We start from the raw sequence: 26,075 nt of genomic DNA on the forward strand, positions 1-26,075 counted from the left end.
GTCCATTATCTCACCTAGCTGACTAACTCACCTGATTGTGAAAAACCAGCCCTTTTGATGAAAGTAAACCCAATCACTTAACTAACAGGACAACATAGCCCTTATTACCAAATTAACTAATTAACTAATGAAGCTTACAACAACTGATAAAAGCAGCCCACCGAGAACAATGCAACAGCAACAAAATGAAGGAAAGGTATGCAAAGGGGAGAAAGCAAACCAGCCCTTTTTAATTTTCCAAAAAAAAGAGAAACAAATCATCCATTTGGCAAGTTAAAGAATTAACAATTAATATGCACTACCCATGAAGTGCAGTGCAACAGTAATAAACCTAAGGAAGATTAGGAAGAGAGAGAGCCACTTTTCATATTTTTGAAAAGTCCATTGCCAAATCAAGGAAAACATATTTCTGTTTTTAAAAAAGTCATCCTGTTCAGAAATGTTATTATCTCTGGAGCAGGGGAGACTTGAACTTGGGCCTCCTGGTCCAAAGGTAGGGATAGCAGCACTGCACCACTAACCCCTATACTGCCACACTGTGAGCTATTTTCTAATCAGCTTGTTTAGTGTTCCTACATATCTTTGGAGTGGTGAGTCTTGAATTTGGGCCTTCTAAGTAAGAACACTACCCATGCACCACAAGAGCTCCTTACTATCACTGTGTGAAATGTGCTTGCATGAACATCAGCTACACCCTATTATCTTTGGAGTATATCTGGTTCATTTTTAAAGAGACTATCATTTTGAACATTATCATCCATCTGTACTGTGACTTTATGAAATGTGTCTTCATGTCAACCTTTCCATATCTACTCTCTTTGTAGCAACACTGTTTTGCTCCACAACACAATAGGTATTTGTTGTTTAGCTGAAGCTAGGGTGACACTTATATAGCATTAAGCAAAGGTGAAAGGCTCATATTAATGAATGTAGCAGCTTCTTGATGGTGAATAAAATGTATACAGATTAAAATTAAATACACAATAAGATCTTGCCTGCGAAGGAGTGAATTATTAATTATTTAAAAATTATGAATTTTACAAATGGATAACATAAATAAAAAGAGTGGAATAAGTGTAACATTTATTACATTTGGCAGTTTCCAAACTTTTCATTAGCAGTGCCACTCAGTAAGTAGAATACAATTTTAATGGCTTTGCTCACTGACCTACATTGGCTCCTAGTCTGGCAACATCTTAATGTTTAAAATTCTCATCCTTGTTTCTAAATCCTCCAAGGCCTTATGCTTCCCGAGCTTAGTGGGTCCTCCAATACTCTTAGGACCTCTGTGTTTCTCCACCCATATCAAATATTGATGACTTAACAATCTCATGAAGCAATTTGCAACTTTAAAGGCACAATATAAATGAAAGTAGTTGTTGTAGAAAATATTTGCCAAGCACATTACACAGCTGTGATAACATGCACAAAGCGTAAATTAGATAATTAGTGTGGCTACACTCTTGTGACAGAAGGAGATTATCATATTGCTTTTTATTGTTATGCAATCTTGTGTGCTTGTTCTGCCTTACCCAATTGAAACAATGGACAGTTTTGAAATAGTTGTATAAAGAATGAGGTGGAGAAGCAATTTAATTGGAATTTTAAATCCCTATCTTTTCACAGAATTCCATTGGTAACTTGGGACTGTCTGATGACTCCTCAATAGTTAAGTGTCATTATCTCATTTTCCACAGGCATAGAGAACGTGTATCTAGCAGCAGTAGAAAGGCTGTACCTTGAGATCATGGGTTTTAGCTGCAATTAATAATTTTGTACTTTTAGGATTTGTTCTTTAATTTTGCTCCTTGATAGTTTTGGAGAAATTCTAAAGCTCAAGGTGTTCTGTTTTAACAGAAAGAAAATGTATATTTTTCATTATTTTTGTATTGTAGACATTTCATAATTACTGATGTCTGAGTCAAGAACACTCTTAAAGTTCTGAGACATCTGAACAACATCTGAAACTATTGCAGTTCTGTTTCTGGTGATATGACATGATGTGTGAGGCACGTTGCCCGAGTGATATGGTCTTGCATTAGAAATTACAGCAGGCACTCACAACGTCAATTTCTGAGCAGAATTTAAAGATAACTAACATGATTTATTGGATCAAGCACCACTGCCAGTATGATATAGTCTAAGAGCATCCCTATGTATAAGCTCATGTAACATGCATTGTAAAGACTGAGTTTTCAATGGGACAGATGTCTTGAAGTTTATTAACATCGCTCATGCTATCATTAATAACTGTTTACACTGCTGTTATATGTCAGACTTACAAATAGTCCAGGTTCTGTGCTTGCTGACCACATAGCAAAGGTACAATAACAGCAATGACAACATAACTGAAGGTGAAAACAACAAATGCTGGAAACCACAACGGGTTAGGCAGCATCAATGGAAAGGGAGCAAACTAACGTTTCGAGTCGAGAAATCTCTTAATCAGAGCTGACGTGAAATGTTGGGAGTGGGGGCAGTGTTTATGTAATAGTTGAGGGGGGTGGTGGAGTTCTGGGGCAGAAAGGGTGCTGATAGTGAAAATTAAGTAATCACAATGTGAAAATGGCAAACCATAGTGTGTCTAATTGTCAAATTGGAATGAACAGGTCATCCCATTGGATTGGGGATATGGTGAGAAAGAATGCCACGAGTAAAGCTCAAAAGAAAGGGAAGGAATGGGAGTGGGTTCACAATTTGAAGGTGTTGAACTCAGTATTAAGTCCAGAAGGCTGTAAAGTGCCTTGTCTGAAGATGAGATGTTATTTCTTTCATTTTGTGCTGTGATTCACTGGAACACTGCAGCATGTTGAGACAGTGGGCATGCGAGCAGGACACTGTATTTAAATGACCAGCTATGGGAAGGTCAGGGTCCTGCTTGACTGGGTGTGATCCACGGTCACCCAGCCTGCATTTGGTCTCTCCAATGTAGAGTAGGCCATACTGGGTGCAGTGAATACACTTGACCAGATAGGAAGAGATACAGGTGAAATGCTGCTTCACCTGGAAACTATTTAGGCCCTTGGATGGTGAGCAGGGAGGAGAAGGGGAAGGTGTTGCATCTTCTGTGGTTACATGGGAAGGTGCCGTGGGAAGGGGACATGGTGTTGGTGGTCATTCAGGAATAGCTTAAGGTGTCCCGAAGGAATTATCCCTGTGGAATGCAGTCAAGGGGAGTGAGGGGAAGATGTGTTTGGCAGTGGCATTCTGCTGGAGTTGTCTGAAATGGCAAAGAATTATCCTTTGAATGTGGAAGATGGTGGGATGAATAGTAATGACAAGAGTTGAGTGATGGAAATGGACAAGGGCAGAAGCAGGTGATAGATTGGATCTGTTCGGACCTGTTTGGATGATGCCACCTCCCAAGACAGCACTGCTGACATGGCTTCCTTCTTCCATAGCCATAGTTTCCCACTAACTGTGGTTCTCAGAGCCCTCAACTGCGTCCAACCTATCACCCGTGCTTTTGCCCATGCCCCTTCCCATCATTCATAACTGTGCAAGAGTTCAACACCTCCAGCTTGTGAACTCACTCCCATTTCTTCCCCTTGCTTGAGCCTTACTTATTGCATTCTCTGTCACCATGTCCTATCTCCCCTCCCTCCACTCCAGTGGGACTGTGTTATTTCCAGTTTGGTAGACATTCTGATCTCTTAATCTGCACTATTAGTACCCTTTCTCCCCCAGCACTCCACCCCTCCATTATAGCTATAAATGCTGCCTTCTCCATATCAGCTCTTGGTGAAGAGTCATCTAGACGTGAAACATTAGCTTGCTTTCTCTCCGTGGATGGTGCCTGACCTGCTGTGATTTCCAGCATTTTTGTTTTCAGGGCAGATTCCAGCATCTGCAATAATTTGTTCTAATTCTGCCATTGAAAGTGAAATGGAGGCCCTTATAGCAGATTGTCACATGACGTGATGCCATCATACTATCTTAAAGAAACAAATGTGTATGGTTTGAAATCTTAGAAATACAACATAACAGCTTGCATTAACCTATTTTCTTATCCCGATGGATATAATTAGACCAAAATGTGTTTTGGACTTTGGCTATGAAGAGGTGAAGGCCCTTTACTCGAGATGATTGGCAATAAACTCAGAGCAAGGGAGCAGAAGAATTGCAACCCGTGACTAAGAAAAAGTGGAGTTGATTGAAGGCTGCTGGAGACATTGGCTGACCCTGCTGGTTGGTCTTTTGTGCTTGAAGTCTTTACATCAAGCCTGGCATGTTGAGCTTGGGATCAAGGGCATTTGACTGGTTTGTTGGGTCTGCAATTAATAAGGGTAAGGAGCATCCAAATCCAAAGCTGTTAGATTTGAACTGGCCAGAACAAGATAAGAAGGTTGCTTGTATGTCTTCGTTTGGTAGGTTGAGTAATTAAATCCTTTTTAGGAATGTGCGAGGGAGTAAGTGAAGACCTGTCACAAGTGCTGTGACCAATTTAGTAACAAGAAGGAACACCAGTCTAAACTGATGCTGCAGAGATGGTTCTGCGATACAGTTGAGTCCTTATTGATTCATTGAAAGGGCATTGCTCCATCGTTTTGTGATGTGATTAAAGAAAAATAAATCTTGTATCAAAGTTGGCCAGGTTATGACATTAAAGTCATAATTACATTAACTTGGAGGTAGGCCAGGCAGCAGGAATGTCTCATTTTGGCAACAACTCTCCTCTTTTGGGGGGCAGGGAGGTGGCAACTTGCATACTACAGCATGATTGAAAAATTTACAGGAACTTTAGGTTTGGTTGTTGACATGACCGTGCCCAAGTGTTGTCATCTCCCTCAGTGAAACAGTTGGTGCAGGCAATTGACTGGTTTGCTACTCTCTACAAGGAGTTGGGGGGAGTTATATCTGAGCCTTTGAAGTGGGGAGAACAGGGTTGGAAGGTGACAGTTACATGTACTAGTGGTATGCTGGAGAAATTGTAATTGCCCTGATACACAGTAACTCACTGCTGAAACACGTTTGATCATCATGTGAGGTGAGATAAGTGGGACTTGTCACACATTTTATGCTCATTAAGCGTGTCTGTCACTGTCCTTGAACTCCACTCTCATTTGTTACAACAGCGGTAATTATATAACATTAACAAGCAGCATTTCTACTGAATGAAAGGCCAGTGCTGGTTGTTTGACCAGTGAACTGGTAGACTAATAGAGGCACTGCCGTGGCAAATGCATCAGGTAATGTTAATTGATAATTAACTGACAGTCCAAAGATGGGCAGGTTAGATGGATTGGCAATGCTAAATTGACCATAGTGCCCAGGGATGTGTAGGTTAGGTGGAAGAGTCATGAGCAATGCAAGATTGCAGGAATAAGGTTGGGAGAATGGGTCTGGCAGGAATGCTATTCAGATGATACTCTTCAGAGCCATAGAACTGGAGGAATCCCAATGTGCATATTGACTAAAGAAGGTAGGTTTGCAGTAGACAAAGATATCTGCAAAGATATTGATGATTCCTATAAATATTGCAATTGCTGAGGATGCCAGTCAACAACTAAACAAATATGGTCTTAGGTTAGACCATTTCAAGGGCTCTGACCTAAAAACTGCATATCTGTTCCATTCCTTGTCTGAACCAATTGACACCACACCAGGTTATAGTCCAACAGGTTTATTTGAAATCACAAGTTTTCAGAGCGCTGCTCCTTCACCAGATCAAGTGGACCTGATGAAAGAGTAGCACTCTGAAAGCTTGTGATTTTAAAATAAACCTGTTGGAGTATAACCTGGTGTTGTGTGACGTCTGACCTTGTCCAACCCAGTCCAACACGGGCACCTGCACATCTTGTCTGTACCAGATGCAGTCTTTTAAAAATGATTACCTGTGTTGGTATGTGTGTTTGGTTTCACATTTCTATTGTTTCTACTTGTGGTCATTAGGCAATGAAATTCCTCTTTATTTCCCTCAAAAAAACCTTGGTAATTGGCTCCTTCATCTTCTGGTGAACTACATTTTTTTTATTGGATTGTGCTACCTGTATCCTAAAATAAATATGTTCATTGCAATCAATCAAGAGGGGGTTGAAAAGAGGGAAGCTGATTCATGCTCTCTACCTGGGTCATAACATTTTATATAGCAAATTGTCTACATTCAATACCCAGGAAGAAGTATGGTGAATGTATCCTTCAGTTGGAGATACTCTTGGTTCTAATGATTATCTAAATTATCCTCCAGATAGTCTCCTGAATCGCCTTGCTCAGTGCAAATACCCATCAACACACCCATTATGGGACACACGCTGACAGTCATGTTTTAACCTCATCTCACAGTGACCAAAGATAATTTGTACTTTGTCATGGGATTTTCAATGGAGCTGTGTGTTGCTGAGTGATACTTGCAACTGCTACCAGTTGAATGGTTCCTAGCTGAGAGAAGAGACCAAAAACTGCATCATAACTGGGGATAAAAAGAAACTCCAATAACCTTTCATGATTTCTCATCATAATTTCGCATTTTTAGGAGTGATGAGGAAGGGGATGAACTACATAATAGTACATCTGATTCATCGACCCATTCTGCCACAGGATCACTATCTACTGAGTCGAAATCTTTAATGTTATGCACATTGTCAGTGATGCACCACCATCTTCAAGTTCCCCCCCCCAAGCCACTTACCATCCTAACTTGGATATATATCGCCGTTCCTTCACTGTCACTGGGTCAAAATCCTGGAATTCCCTCCCTCATGGCATTGTTGGTCAACCCACAGCAGGTGGACTGTAGCGATTCAAGAAGGCAGCTCAAGGGCAACTTGGGACAGGCAATAAAATGCTGGCCCAGCCAGTGACACCCACATCCCACAAATTAACATGGTTAGCAATAATCTTGAATTGGAATAATACAGAGTCACAGGTTCCAGCCTTGGGCAACTGTCTGTGTGGAGTTTGCATGTTCTCCCCGCACCTGAGTGGGTTTCCTCCCACAGTCCAAAGATGTGCAGGTCAGGTGAATTGGCCAGGCTAAATTGCCCATCAGTCAGAGGGAAATGGGTCTGGGTGGGTTACTCTTTGGAGGGTCGGTGTGGACTGATTGGGCCGAAGTTTCGACACTGTAGGGAATCTAATCTAATCTAAACTTCCACTCACAGTAATAATCAGAAATTGAGTCTTATTTTCCATATAGGTTCATAAGACTAAGCTAAACTCAAGTCAACAATTTATAGGCAAAAATAGAAATTGCTGGGAAAGCTCAGCAGGTCTGGTAGCATCTGTGGAGAGTCACTTGACTTGAAATTTAACTCTGATTTTTCTGCACAGATGCTGCTGGACCTGCTGAGCTTGTCCAGCAATTTTTCTCTGATTTACACCATTTGCAGTTCTTTTGGTTTTTATTTTGTCAGCAATTCATACCTAGAAAGACTGATAAACTAATGTTTTTTTTCTCAATCAAAACTGATTTTAGAGCACTCCGATAATAAAGTCCTAAACACTCCAACTGTGCCTTATTTGTCTTTTTCACAACTCATTGTTTCTGTGACACAGGGTAAGTTGAAACGAGTCTGTCTTTTCGACTCTCGGAAGAGTTGATCGTGATTTCAGTGAAAGCTTCAGGATGTTCCAGGATACTTTACAGCCAATTACTTTTGAAGCATCATCATTTGTACCAGAAGTCATGCAGCAGCCAATTTAACACACCAAGTGTTTGACAGTCAGCTTGAAAGAAATTATCAGATAATCTGCTTCAGTGGTGTTGGTTGAGGGATACATATTGAGCCTGAAAAACAGGAAGAACCCCCCCCCCCCGCTCTCCTTTATAATAACCAGATGCTATCTTCTTCATTGGGCCTTGATCTAACATCTCACCCAAAAGAAATGTGGGATTGATCAGACCAAAATTTACCAGTCCAGTAGGAAAAATTGCATTGTTGCTAATATAGTACTGAGAGCAGGAATAAATTGGACAAATCCCTCAGGGGTTATAATTATTCAAGGTTGCTGTAAATTCTGAGACTTGAGTTCAAACCTAGTTCAGCATGACCAGAAGAAATCTTCATCTCTTCTGGGGTCAAGGTTTGTTAAGGAAATGACTTTTCACTTCATTGTGTGAACTTAGCAGCACAAAAGGTCAAAAACGAAAAAAAAACAGGAGTTGCTAGAAAAGCTCAACAGGTCTGGTAGCATCCGTGAAGAGAACTCAGAGTTAATGTTTCAGGTCTGGTGACCCTTCCTCAGAACAGATCTACCAGACCTGCTGAGCTTTTCCAGCAACCTCTGTTTCTGATTTATAGCATCCTTAGGGTTCTTTCAGTTTTTAGTTTAGCACAAAGCATCAGGTTGGCATAAAGCTGCCACTTGAACTGTGATGTTACAGAGATGCATTTCCTTTGCAGATGTACAAAGCCTGTAACAACTCTGACCCAATAATTTGAACCTGTCTTATTGGACTGAAGTAATTTATCCTTATGCTGTTCGCTCCCTTGTTATTTGCCATATTAGTCCCTTGGATAGATATTGGAACTCGTCACCTTGACCTAGAAATAGTATGGATAGGCAGCCCATTATATTAAATCAATGGAAAAGGTGGCCATTATGCAGAGACTCTGAAGTCTATAACTTATCAAAATGCCATTTGATTAACGTTAACGTCATAGTATCTCAAAATGTCCACTATTATTATTGTACATAATTTATATTTCATGTTTTTTTTTGTTAATTGTGCCATTTTTATATAAAGGAAAAAGCAACTCACGAGCCAACTGAATATGAAAATGTCTTGTTAATGGACGATAATCTGTATGGATTTGCTTTAAATTATTGTGTATTGGAGAACACCAGAGTAAATTGCAACCTTAGCACAGCAATAGCTAACTAACTCACCGAACCATCACCGTCAAACCTGAGGGCAGTTTATAGGACAGGATCCGAATGAAACCTTGGCATTTGTGGACCATTTCATTGCAGTGAAGAGATAGCCTCAGGAAGCATATTGCAGTTATGTACTGTTTAGCAAAAGAAAGCTCTCATTGACAGTCACACTGTTGGTGTGATTCCCAAATTCAGTTATAATGTGCAGCCCTTGTGTTAACATCTCTGACACACAGCAGCCTCCAGGCCTCCACACTGCTCTTGCTGCTTCATTTAATGAAGGTAACTTATAGAATACCCTCATTATAAGACACCATTTATGAGAGCAAGGTTGCTACATGGTATAACAGAAAACAGAAAGGTAGTGCAGATTATCTGCAATGTTAGATGATTGCAAAATGATTCTGGACTTGTCTGTATGCTTTGATCTGCAAAGGCAAAATCTCTATCATTGATCTTTGCTATTTAGGTTAGAAATGGAACTGTCTCTTAATGAGATCATATCCATTTTCCTCCCTTTTTATTCAAAGTTATTGAAGCTTGCATTGAAAGTGAGAGAAAATTAGACAGTATTATCTCAGTCATGCAAAAATTCTTTAATTTGTTTTCCATAACCTATTCCAAACATAGTTATCCATATTTATATTATAGTAATCCCACATGCAAAGTGCTGAAGAACACTGAATCAGGAACAAGGAGGGTTCTGGGTGCATTGGTCAATCTGCCATTGAAATAAACCATCATAGCATTCAACAATTGTTACCTGGGCCATTATTGACAGGCATAGCTTAAGGCACTTCACCGCTGTATGATTGGGGCTTAAGCCAATGTAATGAAAATTATCCTTTGTTGTTATTGGAACAATTTGGATAATTGTAGCTGGTCAAGTTGAGCCCTGTCAGGATCTGGTATAGAGTCTTTAGATTATTTTGTTTACTCCAAAGGTTAATAAAAGCCTCAACAATTGAAATTAACTATTTTAATTTTTGAGACTTCATTTGTATGTGAGCAAATTATAAATAATTTGATCTCTGATGCTGAAAGATTGAAGGGAGCTTTATAAAAATTATATAAGTTTTATTCCAATGACAAAATAAGTCAACTAAATGATGTAAAGATGTAAAATAAAATGGTAATATTTAAAGCAGAGTAAAATAGGAGAGAGGGAGAGAGAACCTATCAGTCCATTGTTGATTGTCAGGAAAAACCTATCTGGTTCACTAATGTCCCTTAGGGAATGAAGCCACCATCTTTACCTGGTCTGGCCCAGGTGTGACTTCAGACACACAGTAATATGGTTAACTCTTAACTACCCTCTGGGCAATTAGGGATGGGCAATAAATGCTGCCTAGCAAGCGATAACCTCATCCCATGAATGCATAAAGAAGAAAAAATCTTTATTAAAGTTTGAGGTAATTGATCTTCAGTGATCTTATGATGACACTTAAGTATCCAGTTCCATTTGAAAGCATTCTAATGTTGTTAGTGTTATGCTTGTCTCATAGACATTAAATGACCAATTGTATTCTTTAAACAAGGGCGTGTAACAATTAAGAAAGCTGTTAATAAGAGTGGTGTGGGGGGAGGTTGCAGATCATGTGGAAACCTCCACGTTCAACCAGAGGGGGCAGTCATTATCTCTTTGGCGCACAGCCGTGAATACATTTAATTCAGTTTTGACATGAGAAATTGAGATTGTGTTGATTCCATATTGTAAATGTAAAATACTTTGGTGTTGCAGGTAACAGAAACACGAACTGGACCTCTGGGGTGTAGCAGTTACGAGAACCTTGATTCAGTGAGTTCTGTTCTACTGCAGAGTCCTGAGAGCAGACTGCATTTGCAGGGTAAGTTTTCAGGAAGACGAGGGGTTCTGGGATGGGCAGGGAGGAAATGCGAATTTCAAACACATTTCAATGTTTATGCAAATAATTTATTTGACACACGAGCTTCCATAAAACAGTACACTTTGTTCAGTGAAGTGACTACAGTACTATAATGAACTGTTGAGTGCAGAACATTAATCTGGAATTTGCTAAAATTCGATAAGTTATGTCAACATTTACATTGACACAACATCCACATTCAGCTGATCTTGCTGACTCGTGCCAAAACTTTCTCCCAATCTTATTAACATGCAGCAAAGAAATAACAAAAAGAACAGCTTTAATGAGAGAAAATCAGAATAAACTGTCTTGTAATGAGGAAAGCACCTTACTCGCAAAAGGTGGAATTTAATTTCAGTGATGTGGTGGGGAGCGTGTTGCTCCCTGACTCAAAAGCCTCTGAAATCCTCACATCACCTTCTTTGGGGAAGGCCTGTTATTGAATTGTCAATCTGTCATTTAAGTGGCCAGCAATGGGCCTTCCTCAGGCTTAACAATCCAGGGAGTGGAAATCCTACTGTCAATATTTGGTGCAGTGGCTGTAGTGAGGAATGTATGCACAAGAATGTTGGATGGTGCTGAGATTACATTCGCTAACCTGTCAGGCCTTCACTTGTTTGTGCTCCTGATGTTGTGACTCTTTTGTGGTGCCCCTACTTGTCTGCCTCTATTAGCATTAGGGCAGGTGGCATTCCAATCTTTTGCACGGGAATGAAATAGTGGTGATCAGGGTTGTGTTAATGAGTGACAGGACACTTTAAGGGAGAGTTTGTGAATAAGCACCAATGACAATGGAAGTTGGGCGTGAAGCTTAAAACTTGTCCAACACAGCCAGGTTTTCTCAAACCTTCGCTCTGTGATTGTTTTTAACACCATAATTATGCCACTGTTTAGCATAAGATTTGAAGAAATTCTAGGCTCATTATATCCAAGTCACAAGGATAGATGGTAATAAAGAAGGATAATTGGCCTTGCGCTCTCATCAAGAAAAAATGCAACACTTTCAATGATGATATGAAATGTATAAATGATGCCAGGTTTACGTTTCCACTGGGTAAAAGGGAGGACTGCAGATGCTGGAGATCAGAGTCTAGATTAGAGTGGCGATGGAAAAGCACAGCCGGTCAAACAGCATCCGGGTATCGATGTTTCGGGCAAAAGCCCTTCATCAGGAATGAAGGCAGGGAGCCTCCGGGGTGGAGAGATAAATGGGATGGAGGTGGGTCTGGGATGGAGGTGGATGGAGGTGGGGATGAAGGTGATAGGTCAGAGAGGAGGGTGGAGCGGATAGGTGAGAAGGGAGATTGGCAGGTAGGACAGGTCATGAGAATGGTGCTGAGCTGGAAGGTTGGAACCTGGGTAAGGTGGGGGAGGGGAAATGAGGAAACTGGTGAATTCCACATTGATGCCCTGGGGTTGAAGTGTTCCGAGGCGGAAGATGAGGCGTTCTTCCTCTAGGCATCGGGTGGTGAGGGAGTGGCGGTGAAGGAGGCCCAAGACCTGCATGTCCTTGGCAGAGTGGGAGGGGGAGTTGAAATGTTGGGCCACGGGATGGTGAGGTTGATTGGTGCGCGTGTCCTGGAGATGTTCCCTAAAGCGCTCTGCGAGAAGGCATCCAGTCTCCCCAATGTAAAGGAGACCGCATTGGGAGCAATGGATACAATAAATGACATTGGTGGATGTGCAGGTGAAACTTTGATGGATGTGGAAGGCTCCTTTGGGACCTTGGATGGAGGTGAATGAGGAGGTGTGTGCGCAGGTTTTGCAATTCCTGCGGTGGCAGGGGAAGATGCCAGGAGGGAAGAATGGTTTGTTGGGGGTTGTGGACCTGACCAGGTAGTTACAGAAGGAACGGTCTTTACGGAAAGGAGTGGGGAGGGAAATATATCCCTGGTGGTGGGGTTTGTTTGGAGGTGCAGAAATGTTGGCGGATGATACAGTTTGTGTGAAGGTTGGTAGGGTGGAAGGTGAGGATCAGGAGGGTTCTGACCTTGTTCCAATTGGAGGGATGTAGTTTTGAGGGCGAGGTGAGGGACGTGGATGAGATGCATTGGAGGGCATCCTCATCCATGTGGGAAGGGAAATTGCAGTCTTTAAAGAAAGAGGCCATCTGATGTGTTCTGTGGTGGAACTGGTCCTCCTGGTAGCAGGTACAGTGGAGGAATTGGGTATGTTTCCACTGTTCTACCTGTCAGCTCATTGCAGTACATGAGAAGGAGCAAATTGCTCCAGATGCTGGAATCTGTACTGAAAACAAAAAATGCTGGAGATCACAGCAGGTCAGGCAACATCCATAGAGAGAGAGCAAGCTAATGTTTCGAGTCTAGATGACTCGTCATCTCAAAACATTAGCTTGCTGACTCTCCATGGATGAAGTACACGGGAACCTTGTATTAGTTTGAACTGTGTTACATTGCTATGTGTTAAATATTGTGTAGCCTGGACTTGTCTTTTCCATGCTATTTACTGTCCCACCTGAAAACAGATCTTGCATGTTGAAAAGGACTTTCACCCTTTTAAAAGATTTTAATTTTTAAGATATTATTTTTAACTGTTCTTTTTGAATTGCTGGTGCTGATTTAGCTGAACTGAAGACAGCGTTTTAAATTAGAAGGGGCTGCAAACAAAATATGTGGATGTTAATCACTGAATTGCAGTCTTCTCCAAAACAGAGAGATCAGTCTGCTCCACAGCTCCATTCAAGGTGTAGAGTGTAATGCCTGTGAGCTGTAGTTACAGTGGTGTTTGAAAAATTACTCACTTTCTGCACGTAACAATTGACCACCTGATCATTCCTATTCATTTACTCCTGATCTCACTTCTGAGTGAGTCACAAGGCCAGTGCACACTTGTAGAGTTCAACCTTCTCCCAAGTTTATGGCAATGCAGGAAGGCACTCTAGTTGTAGCTGTGCACATTACACCATCAGAAAACAGCCTCTGTGTATTGCATCCTGTAGGGTTTAGTGAGTAAGAGCAGGCCACAGAAACAGATCTGAAAGTGAACCAGAGAAGGAGGCAGAAATGAGCCATTAACTTTCTTCACTCACTTCTCAAACCACAATGCTGCTGCTGAGAACAGCTTTCAATTGTTCATGTATGTGTAACATAAGGGGAACAAGTGTCTTCTGTGGCAACCCATTTGGACAGTATTGAAGAAAGTCTCTGCAAAATGTTTCCCAAAGCACCATGTTGCCACTCAGTGGAGTAGTTCCGCCCTGGGTCAGTTTGCCACGGTTGTGTAAACCATCCAATTGGAGTAGAGAAATCTTCGAAACAAATTCAAACTAATCACATCAATTGGAGCAGGACCTGCCCTGATGCAGTCTCAGTTCTGCCCTATGATTCCTGTCAGTTCCCAGTAAGATGGACCTATTGTCCAGGATTTCAGAGACGTGTGGGTCAGATGCAAAGAATTTGTTTAGCTCATTAAGCAGCTCCTTCAGACGCACATTCACTGAATTCCATTCCACTGGCCTTTGCACATACCCATCAATATTTTATATATAAATAGCTGCCCACTTCTATTTTTTTAAAGTCTTATAGATTTTGTTTGCTCCTGTATTATGGATTAGCCCTCCAATCCCTGACAATTGTAGTTAAATATTCTCCTCACCTTTCCCTCAGTTCTTTCAGTGCTGATCCTTATTCTCTGTCCTACTGTTACTGATTTAATTGATAATGATGTGTTATTGTATTTTTAAGGTTTTTGACTAATTACCAGCATTCGTAATACGATGTAGCTGAAGTCAGACCTTCCATTTCGAAAATTCAGTGGCCAGTAGAAATAGCTGTTCCCTATTTACACAGAATGGATTACGTAAAATCCCTACTGCGTGGAAAAAGGCCATTTAACCCAGCAAGTCCACACTGACCCTCCGAAGATCATCCCATCCGGACCCATCCCCCTAGCCTTTCCCTGTAATTTTGCATTCCCCATGGCTAATGCACCAAACCTATACATCCCTGAACGCGATGGGCAATTTAGTGTGGCCAATCCACCCAACCTGTATACTTTTGGACTGTGGGAGGATATCCACGCAGACACAGAGAGAAGATGTAAACTGCACACAGACAGTTGCCTGAAGGTGAAATTAAACCAGAGTCTCTGGCACTGTGCTAACCACTTAGCCTCCGTGCTGCCCTGATTGACTGACTTGAACACCTCAGGGTTTTCAGCACCACCAGCAGACTACCCCCACCTCAATCTCAGGAAAAGAGTTCTGTGCTTTCTGTTTTTAAAGGGTGCCATCAGTCAGAGTGGATTGAACATTAATGTTTATGAAATCGCAAATACTTGAATGTTAAGGTGTGTTTATGGGCATTGCATTTCACTAAAAGTTTAACCTGCAGTTTCCATTGGTGATAAATGAAAGCTAATCTGAAATTTAATAGAACCTTGAACAAACATGATGAAGTCAGTAAAATGCCTTCATGTGAGTGGGGAAACTCTAGGTTGGTCCCCTGGCCAATTGTGATCCATATTGTTTTTAGTCAAATCACATTGGCACACTTTCCCATTGGAGATATTTCAGGTAATTGGAGACCACGGTGTCTTTGTACTTTTAAAATTGATCCATTTATATGTGTACACCAGGTACAGAATACCTTGAGTTTCCGACCCCTTTACTCAAGTTTATTATGTTCTGCAAGTAAACCTTCTTGTTGCCAGGAGTAATAAGTATGAAGTGGCATTGAATCCTTACAGTCCCTGGTGAATTGGAAGGATCATCCTTTTTAATTCATTTCATTCAGGATGGTAATAAATAAAAATTAATGTGTGAATGTTCAACTCAATGAATCCCATGAATTAATCTATTTTTGATGCATTAATACAGTGTGGCTCTGTGTTGTACCATACACCCACTCACTACAGCTGTTCTGCATAATCATGCATTATATTGTCTGAAAGAAAACACACAGACAGATGGGCGGCATGGTGGCACAGTGGTTAGCACTGCTGCCTCACGAGACCTGAGTTCAATTCCCGCCTCAGGCGACTGACTGTGTGGAGTTTGCACATTCTCCCTGTGTCTGCTCCAGTTTTCTCCCACAGTCTAAGAAATGTGCAGGTTAGGGTGAATTGGCCATGCTAAATTGCCCCTAGTGTAAGGTGAATGGGTCTAGCTGGGTTGTGCTTCAGAAGGTTGGTGTGGACTTGTTGGGCCAAAGGGCCTGTTTCCACACTGTAAGTAATCTAATCTGAAAAATGTAACATAGGCAATAGTGATGGCAATTTTTCTTTTTTTTTAAAGTTACAATCACGCTCTGTTTTCACAAATTTGTTTTTGCTCATGACTCAGCGGCAGTGGTTTTCAGTCAGCCTCTGGAAACTAGACCTTTCTGAGTTTGCTTTCTCAGTTCCTTTAACAATTCAGAGCTAAAGCTTAAAAATGACCCCACTTGTATTAATCAACTCATTAGACTTAATAGTGTATTTCATACTTTCTTCATTTTTTCAAGCAGATAATGTAACACCTACGCACACAGGTACAAACGTAATTTCAAAGCTTATACTTAAAAAAGAAAGATAGATTTGCATTAATAAAGCACCTTTCACACAAACTACCCCAAAATGCTTTGCAGCTGTTGACATACTTGCAAGTGTATAGTCGTAGTTGGAATTAGTTAAACACCTTGCAAAATAGGGCCATAATTTCACAGAGTGGGGAAGGCACTGTAGAACTTTATAAATGGTGATGAGAAGTCTCACTCCTATTATAAACAAAATAGTATCTTTTGCTGTCAAGGAAAGAGGATGGGGTGTTAATGGCACAAGCAGGAAACCCAAACTCAGCAGGTAATTTGAAGTTTGTGCTGAGTTTAAACAGACTCCATATCAATAATCCTAACCCACAGTTAAAAATCACATAACATCAGGTTATAGTCCAACAGGTTTATTTGGAAGGACTAGCATTCGGTGTGGTGAGTACTTCTAAATAAACCTGTTGGATTATAACCTGGTGTTGTGGGATTTTTAACTTTGTTCATCTCAGTCCAACACCAGCACCTCCATATCATGGCTTAACCCATAGTGCAAGAGTCAAGAATTGACAGGATATTCATAAATCAAAAACTGTGGTGCTGGAAAAGTACAACGATCAGGCAGCATTCGAGGAACAGACAAATCGATGTTTTGGGCAAAGGCCACTTCATCAAGTGTTCATAAACACTTGTGAAGGATGGTTATGATCTGCTTAAGTGTCATTCTTTAAACTCGTGTTGAAAATAAGGTTGAGCGTTTAGTGAGAGTATTTTCTTTTTAAAAAACTCAGCGGGATTATTTTACTTAACAGGGCATCTGCTGCAGATTTCAGAACATCATGATCACACAATCAGTGGTGGCATGTGTGACATTTCACAAAATCTGCAATTAAAACTGAGATCAATATGAATGTTTGGCTGAGTTTCAAGAGCAAAAATGTTTTTAAAAGATCCTTTGAAAATAAAATAATGCTTTCTTCCAAAGGCATTTTTTCAGGCAGGATCTGAGTTTGCATTTGGGTGACACTTTAAAGACATTATTAAAGGATTAGATGTGTTCTATGGATGGACTAAATATAAACTTCTTTATATTAAAAATTGAACACTTGAGATTTAAGCATTTTGAATAAATTTCATGAACAGATGTGAACAACTCTATTAATTTAACCAAACTCCCAGAAAAGCTCACTTCATCTCATAATCAGTTAAATATGAGTGACAGAGAACTTCCAAATTCCACTATTTAAAGAAAATAAGATCAATTTATTTTTTAACTCTAAAAGTGAATATTAAACAACAACTATTCATAACTCTAAGCCCCCATTTCTCTTAACTGTTTATTACCTGCCGCCAACTCTAACAATATGCTGCTCCAGTAAGACACTTATTAAATTTATATCAACTTATTTTCAAAACCATAAAGCAGCTGTTGCCTTCAGTGTCTGTCCTCTTCTGGCTGAAGATCTCTGTGTTGTCTTCTTTCTTTTTACTGCAAGTATGTTTCATATGAAAAGGTACCTTTGATAGAGAGTGTTTCCTAATTTCTTGGGTCGCCCGAGATGGCAGTTGCTCTTTCTCCAATTTTCAAAATGCCTGAATTATTATATCCACAACATCAGATCCTCTCATTGGTTTGATGTTGGCAAAACAATAAATTCAAACTTGATTGGGTTATAGTATCCTCGGGAATAATTTATATTGATTGGTTAAATTAGAATAGTTGTCAAAACAGCAACCAAAACTCAAGTATCCATTTCACAGCTGAATGTTACATATTTTCAATTTTCCAGTACACTCTGAGACTGTTAGCTAGTCATACACACAGGTGCTTGTGAGCTCTCAGTTCAGAACAGCATACACTCTCGCTTAAAGGTACAGTCCACGCCTCCAACCTCATAAAAAAGGAATAGTTTCCCTATCAAATGTCTGTGAGTGAGAGCTGTCTTACATTATTAGAACTTGTGTTTTCATCTCCACAGCTGTGTTTGGTGGATATTAGGTGAATGGTGATGTGAGGAGTTACATAATTTGGTAAAAGGGGACATGAGTCATAGGTGGGAGCAATGAGTTTCCATTCCAGAGCTATCTGGGCATGAGGTGCATGGGTGGTGGGTGTATGGTGTTAGTTGAAGTGGAAGGGCCACAGGGACAGGAGGGGCATAGGTGGTGTATGACATGAGTTGCCATGCAAGGGCAATGGGGGTGGCTAGAGGTGTTGAGGAATGAGGGTTAGAGTCTGAAGGCCTCTAAAATAACAGGGAAGGCATCCCAGGTAATCAAAATGAGCCCAATACCAGTCCATCCCTGCAATTGACCACTTCCCTGACTGCCTTTGAATCACTTTCAGAGTTAGCTACCAGACTTGCTTCTGTCTCCACTCCCTTGGAGCAAAGATTAGGTCTACCAGGATCCCTCAAACCAAATCCAAATTTCCCAGCTCAAGCCATACCCCTCAGTTGGAAAAAAAACTTGGCCCTACTAATTTCTGATCTTGCTTGGAATATGCCTCATGCTTCAAGAATCATTGAAGCCATGCAGCACTAACTCAAAGTCCAAGATCTCTTAAATGAAATGAGTTAAAAATCACAAATCAGTTGTTATTTAGTTGAGCAAGCTTTCTCCAATGTCAACAGCAAATGCTGTGAGATGAAAAGCTTCAATTGGTGAATTTTAAGGAACCCAGTTCAGTAATTTTACCATGGTAATTGAAACACAACAGACTGCATCATAATTTTCAATCCTGTTCAGATCCTTCTAAGAAAAAAGCGTAAATATAACACAGCCGAAAGAATCCAGCCAGGTTTGTTGTCTAATTAGAATCGTGCATAGGAATGGGGAAAGGATGAAATTTCACACTCCATCATCCAACGCTGATCCAAAAATAGATGATAGTTATTATTCTTTGAACTCGTTCATTCTCACTTCTATCCTGGTAATTGTGCTGTGACTGCAGAATTGATGAAAGGTTATTTAAAAGGTCACCATCTAATTTGTTAATGTTGGGGCAATGGCAAAAAAGGACTTAATAACACAGTGCCTGCATTCAATTAGCTAAGAGGCTCTCTCCTCGTGATGGATATTTCAATTAAAATGATGAAATGAGGTTTAGTTGCTTCAGCATTGACTATAATAAAGCTATTGGAAAAAGTCGCACTGCTTCAGTACGATGTGAGGAAGGAATAGGTAAGTTCCTCGGCTGACCAATTGCTCACAAACCAGGTAACATTGAATCTTCAGTTGCTGCAAATTCTTTACAAAGTGATCTTTACTTTCTCTGACACGTAAGCAAAGCCAGAAAGTTGGCTGTCAACGGCTGTGTCAACTGGTCTCTTGACGGCTCTCAGCCTGGTCTTTCAGCTCCTCATGGCGGTCTCTTGGCCTGGCTTTCAAGTGGATCTGGCCCCAGCATGTTCCCGAGGCACCAGGAGAGATCACAGAGGCATCAGTTTCAATGGCAGCGATGGTATCTGCGGCATTGAGAACAGACAGCTGAGTGACATCAGCAGAGAACTTATAAAAGACTGTTGCACTTTTACCTTATTCCTTTATTTTCCTAGATTAAACTACAGAACGCTTTCATGTAAACTATTACCTGATTCTTTATTTTTCTACAATGTTACAAAGTAATGCTTAACCTTTTAACTTTGTTTCTCTGTAGCTAAACTTTTTTTATACCTAAAATGGTGCCATTTCTGGCAACATTATACACTTTTCACTGTACTCCTGTACTTCTGTACTTGAGTAGATATGACAATAAAATCTAAAAATCTACAATCTAAAGCCGTCTGTAATTTCAATTGCTTCAATAATTCTCCAAGTTGCACGGTGGCTCAGTGGTTAGCACTCCTGCCTCACAGCACCAGGATCCTAGGTTCAATTCCAGCCTTGGGTGTCTGTGTGGAGTTTGCACATTCTCTCCATGTCTACGTGGGTTTCCTCCCACAATCCAAAGATGTGCAGGTCGGCTGATTTGGCCATGCTAAATTGCCCATGGTGTTAGGTGCATTAGTCACCTAATGAGTCTGGGTGGGTTACTTTTCGGAGGGTCGGTGTGGACTGGTTGGGCCGAAGGGCCTACTTCCACACTGAAGGGAATATAATCTAATCTAATGTGGTTTGGTGGTAGACACTAACATTGGGAGTAGTAAATATGGCATATGATTGCAGTGTAACTGATTCCATAGACAGTCAGCATCAAATTGCAGGTAAGTGGTTGTATAAAATGCATGAGGGAAGAGTAAGAGAGAGGAATGTTAACTGGTGATGATAACTCTGGAATACTGATTCAAGTAACTTGAATGCTTCTAGTGTATAAACACATCTGTGGAAAAGCAGCAAAGAAGAACGTCAATATCATGTAGATTTGTTCTACACACAACAAGACGCAAACAATGAACATTTAAGGTTTATTTCGAGTTTATGATCAAAGCAGGCCTTCATGGTTGCTCTGTTAGTAATTGTGCACTGTATAGATTTTTAGACTTCTATGTCAGTATATACGCATATAAAAGCTGAATAGATCAAATTTAAAAGAATAGTGGTCAAAGACACTGGTGATTTGTATTGTGGAAATCTTACTGAATGTGGCAGTTCCAAATTGGCTTGAATGTTCACATCAAATACATATGCAGGAAGTATTTTTAGCTTGACATTCCATTTCACTATTACTAAGCATCAGGAACAACTGGAGATATTGGTCACAAATAGAAGGTGGAGGAGTCCTTTGGGACAGCGGTAGAAAAAATATTAGATGTTTGGAAGAGAGTGACCATTCACCAGATGATTAAAAAGGAGGTGTATATCCTCATGTGTCGCTATTTTGGCAAGTACGTTTTTCTAGATGAACTCATGATTCAGGGTTGGTGAATGAGTAGCAATGCTGTCCTATCAAAAAAGGTAAGTAAATTTTACAGTGGTAAAAAGGAACAAGTTCATCAAAACTCTCTGTCTTGCGCTCAAATGATATCCTGCTAATTATGCAAAAGCGTAATGCTGTCTATGAGTGACTGTACCGTTGTGATGCTAGGTATGTAAGCCATATGGTTTAAAGATTGGCAAATTGTATCAAACAGCAAATTGCTTTGGTTGTTCGCAACAAACAAGGTATTGATCATACCCAACTAACTCATGCTTTCAAAACTCACAATCTCTAACCTAAGGCATGATTCTGCAATTGGACAGTATTTGCTGGATAGTCCTGAGTATGTGAAGATTTTTTTTTCCCAGCCAACTAATGTCGGATTGTCAGTAGGGTCTCCATTGTGTACTGGAAGCTACATATGTTAATACACAGGCCTCAGTTCTTTTCAGACAAAAAGTGTGTATAAACTGTGTCTGTTTCAACTCAAGAAAATAGACCAACCTTCCAATTCAACACCACAGTCTTGTCCTGTCCATCCTCCTTCCCACTTCTCTGCCCCACCCCTCTGCCTCCGACCTATCACTATCAACCCCCCACCTCAATCTACATATCCCCTTCCCAGGTATCTTTACCCCACTCCCACCCTTACCCTCACTCTCCTATTTATCTCAGCCCCCCTTCCACACACACCCACCCACACGCCACCACCATTGTATTCCTGATGAAGAGTTTATGTCCGAAATGCTGACTTTCCTGCTCCTCGGATGCTGCCTGACCAGCTGTGCTTTTCCAGTGCCACCCTTTTCAACTCTGACTCTTCAGCATCTGCAGTCCTTCCTTTCTCCTTCAAGAAAATAGGCAATAGCCATTTTCATAGAATCTCGACTGTGCGGAAAGAGGCCATTTGGCTTAACAGGTCTGTACCAACAAGCACCCTACCATATCCCCATGGCTAACCCATCTATCCTGCACAACCTTGGAAACTATGGCACAATTTAGCACGGCCAATCCACCTAACCTGCACATCTTTGGACTGGGAAAGGAAACTAGAGCACTCGAAGGAAATCCACACAGACATGGGGAGAATGTGTAAACTCCACAGAGTCGATCGCCCAAGGCAGGAATTGAACCCAGCTCCCTGGTATAGTGAGGCAATAGTCCTAATCACTGTGCAGCTGGTTCATTTTTCAATGCAGTGCCTTCACCTGTCACTGTCAATCTGCCTGGTTTGAAATCTACACAAGACTCGGCATTAACTCTCAATTACCATGACGTGGTCAGTGCACAGATGTTTGAGAGGGAGGATGGTCTACCAGAATATTTACTTTGATTTATTTTATGATTGATTGCACAGGAAAAAAAGGAAGCAGAATGTTGCAGGAAATTAGTGATGGACAGCTGGTACAAAAATCTCACCATTACTATGAGTGGTCGTGTGAAATGATGCATGAGCAGTCAGCTTAAAGAAAAGAAAATGATTAATAGACCCAGCCCATCCCAAGGCAGGAAGGCAGGTGAGAGGGGAGCATAAAGTTCTGGCAGCACCTGCCTGTTGCCTATCTACAGATATTTAATCATTAGGTTATCAGGTAATGAACCAACCCTGAATCCATTGAGGTACTGACGATATTAATGGTCACTTAAGAACACCAATCTCCATGTTTTGAGGTTTTATCAACAGTGGGTGAGGATGGCAACAAGTGTCAATGCCATGCAGCCAGCTCTTGAACAGACATCTTGGGTGGGGGTACCTTGTTGGCCAGAGACTCAGTTCCCAAGATCATTCTTCCTACCCACATCTTATTCTGTCCATCCCAGTCCTTCCAATCTGTGCCCTTCTTTTACCAAGAGACAAAAATTACTGCAGACTATGGAATCCAAAGTAGACATGCAGGAGACTGGGAGAACACAGCAAGCCAGGCAGCATCAGGTGGTGGCGAAGTCAACATTTCAAGTCTAACCTTTCTTCAGGTCTAAAGAAGGGTTACACCCGAAATATTGACTTCTCCACCTCCTGATGCTGCCTGGCTTGCTGTATTATCCCAGCCTCCTGCATGTCTACTACTATTGTCAAGGACAGCCATTCTAAACTCAGCAAAAACTTAGCAGATCCACAGCATCTTATGTTTGGGATCGCCTGCAATTCCATCAGTGGCCACTGCTAATGGTGTCACCGCTGGGACCAGAGTTACCTGCCATTAGGTTAGCCAGCCACTCACAGAAGCTGATAGCCCTCACCAATGGGTGTGGGACTCCTAACTCATGCAAGCCAACAGTCTAATGGACATAAAATAGGTGGGAGAAGTAGGGTTATCAAGTAGCCAAGGGCTATCAAGCTCATGATCAATTTTTATACCAGCAACAGTTCATTGCTACCCCCAACTCCCACCCCATGTAAAGTGCAGATTCAGATTCCTCTTGCTGAGTTCTTAGTTTTCATTAGAGCTTGATTCTCAACCTTCTTCCTCCATTATGGAACTAAATCCAGCTTGACATGATTCTGGGTGATGAAGAATTACAATAAAATCCCATTGCTCCTGTCTTCATCCACAATTATTACCCAGGTATCAGTATGCTCAAGGACTGGTTATGTGAATGTAAATTAATTTAAGGTTTTTTGACTTACAAACCTTCAATGTGCTAGTTTCATTCTGCCTTATTCTTGACCACATGCCAGATATTTAAATCATTCCAACCTTATTCGTTGATACACTGCACAATTCCATCAATTTCAAAGTCTCCAATAATGTCTGCTTTTCAAATATGCTGTTAGTTGCTCACTTTAGCTCCTTTCCATTTCAGCATCATGTCTATCTTTTTACTCTAATCTCATAAACACACATATATTATTTCTGGATGCAAAGAGTGGTGCACAAATGGAAATAGGGATTTTTGAGCACCTGCCTTTGTTTTATCATGACCACCATCAAAACAAATCCTTTCCATATCCAAAGAGTTTCAGTGACAGCACCAGTGCTAACCTTCAGCACAAGTAAAGTGTGGAGGATTGGAATTCTCTACTGAGTAGCTCATCTTCTGCTTTCTGATATGTTCTTCATTATTTTCAAGTAAGGAGTGCAATGGATTACTTGTCACCGTTTGTAACCCTCGAGTGAGATACCTGCACCACAGAAACTCAAAGTGTTGTCAACAGGATATTCTCAATATCTGTGCATTCTCACTTCTCCCCGGACATGTCAGTCATTCTAAATGTTTTCCATAGCTTTCCTTTGTAGTTCAACACGGTAGCATTATACTTGATTAATTCAGTTGCTAGCTGTCCTGTCAATCCTAGACATGCTTGCTGCTGCACCTCAGTATTGTTACTTATAGATTCTCCAAAAGATCTCTCTTGGCCCCTTCCCAACTTCTGAACTCAATACTCTGACTGATAAAGGAAAGCATACCAAATGCCTTTTTCACTATCCTATCTACCTGAGACTCCACTTTCAAGGAGCTATGAACCTGCACTCCAAGGTCTCTTTGTTCAGCAATACTCTCTAGGACCTTACCATTAAGTGTATAAGACCTTCTAAGATTTGCTATCCCAAAGTGCAGCACCTCGCATTTATCTGAATTAAACTCCATCTACCACTTCTCAGCCCATTGGCCCATCTGGTAAAGATCCTGGTATAATCTGAGGTAACCCTCTTCGCTGTCCACTACACCTCCAATCTTGGTGTCATCTGCAAACTTACTAACTGTACTTCTTATGCTCGCATCCAAATCATTTATGTAAATGATAAAAAGTAGAGGTACATCTCTATGACTCTTTTATTATTGATGTGCTACCTTTTGACAACAACAAGCATAGACAGAGTCAATTTTAAACCGACAGTTAAATCTAACTACCTTTTGTTCCACTTATTCCCACAGCTGCTTCTGTGCAATCAGCTTTCATGTCCAATATGTACCTGATGTTGGGAACTCAAGGGTATCACGCCCATCAAACCTGACTCTGTGACTGCCAACTGCACTTCTCTTCCTCATCCTTGTTTCAGATTGTTTGGAACTCGCGTATGGTTTGACCCAGAATGGAGTTCTTGACCTGGAATCTTTAACATTATAAAGGTTTCCAACCTCTGATTTCACAATCTATTTTGCATTTGCTTCAGCCTCTTGAACAGCTCCCATCCCGCTCCGTATCTGAGCTGGACTTATTTAATCAATGCCCAGTTGGCCTTCCATCATGCGCAATCTGGAAGCTTCAGCTCATTCCAGAACTTTGCTTCCTGAATTGTCTCCAACCCAAGTCCCAGTTGGTCAATCCATCTTGACTTCAGTGAACACAGTTTGCTCCTGATCCCAGCCATTTAATTCTCCTCGTGCCATCAATTTCAAATCTTCATCGTCATGATTTTCCCATTTTGTTCCAGCCTCTTTTATCACCACCTTTTGCCCCCATTTGCTGAGGCTAATCCATTGGTTGTGGAATCACTTAACTCTCTTTATCAATTGCTGCTTATGTTGACCTATTTGATAGCTTGGCCCTTTATTTATAGGTATGCCTGGCCTACTCCTGGCATGCCAACCTGAACTCTCCACTGAACCAGGGTTGATCTCCTGGCTTGATGGTAATGATTGAGTGGGGGATATGCTGGGCCATGAGGTTGGAGTAAAGTTCTACTGTTGTTCGTGTCCACAACACCTTGCAGATGCCCAGGCTTGAGTTGCCAGATCTGTTCAAAGTCTGTTCCATTTAACACGGTGACTATGCCACACATTATGGTGGAGGGTATTCTCAGTGTGAAGGTGGGACTTTGTGTCCACAAGGACTCTTGTGAAGACAAAGGTGGTCACTCTTACTGATACTGCAATTGGCAGATGTATCTGTAGCAGGCAGATTGGTAAGGATGAGATCAATGATGTTTTTCCATCTTGTTGGTTCCCTCAACACCTTCTGCAGACCCAGTCTCGCAGCTATGTCCTTTCAGACCTGAACCAGCCCGATCAGTAGTGCTGCTGCCAAGCCACTCGGTGATGGACCTTTAAATCCCCCACCCAGGGTACACTCTGTGTCAAACTTTG

The 26,075-nt window shown here is 41.1% G+C and overlaps 1 protein-coding gene across 6 annotated transcripts in view; it reads left to right on the forward strand.

The window, feature by feature from the left end:
- The window catches only part of brinp1 (bone morphogenetic protein/retinoic acid inducible neural-specific 1), a 364,641-nt gene that overhangs the window by 306,467 nt on the left and 32,099 nt on the right, over nt 1–26,075 (forward strand). For all 6 annotated transcript variants that reach the window (XM_072566438.1, XM_072566439.1, XM_072566440.1 and 3 more), the window contains one exon: nt 10,559–10,664. In XM_072566438.1, coding sequence (XP_072422539.1) covers nt 10,559–10,664 — 106 coding nt within the window. The remainder of the gene's footprint in view (nt 1–10,558; nt 10,665–26,075) is intronic.

The sequence above is a fragment of the Chiloscyllium punctatum genome, chromosome 49 (assembly GCF_047496795.1).
Source record: "Chiloscyllium punctatum isolate Juve2018m chromosome 49, sChiPun1.3, whole genome shotgun sequence".
In the NCBI taxonomy this organism is placed as follows: domain Eukaryota; kingdom Metazoa; phylum Chordata; class Chondrichthyes; order Orectolobiformes; family Hemiscylliidae; genus Chiloscyllium; species Chiloscyllium punctatum.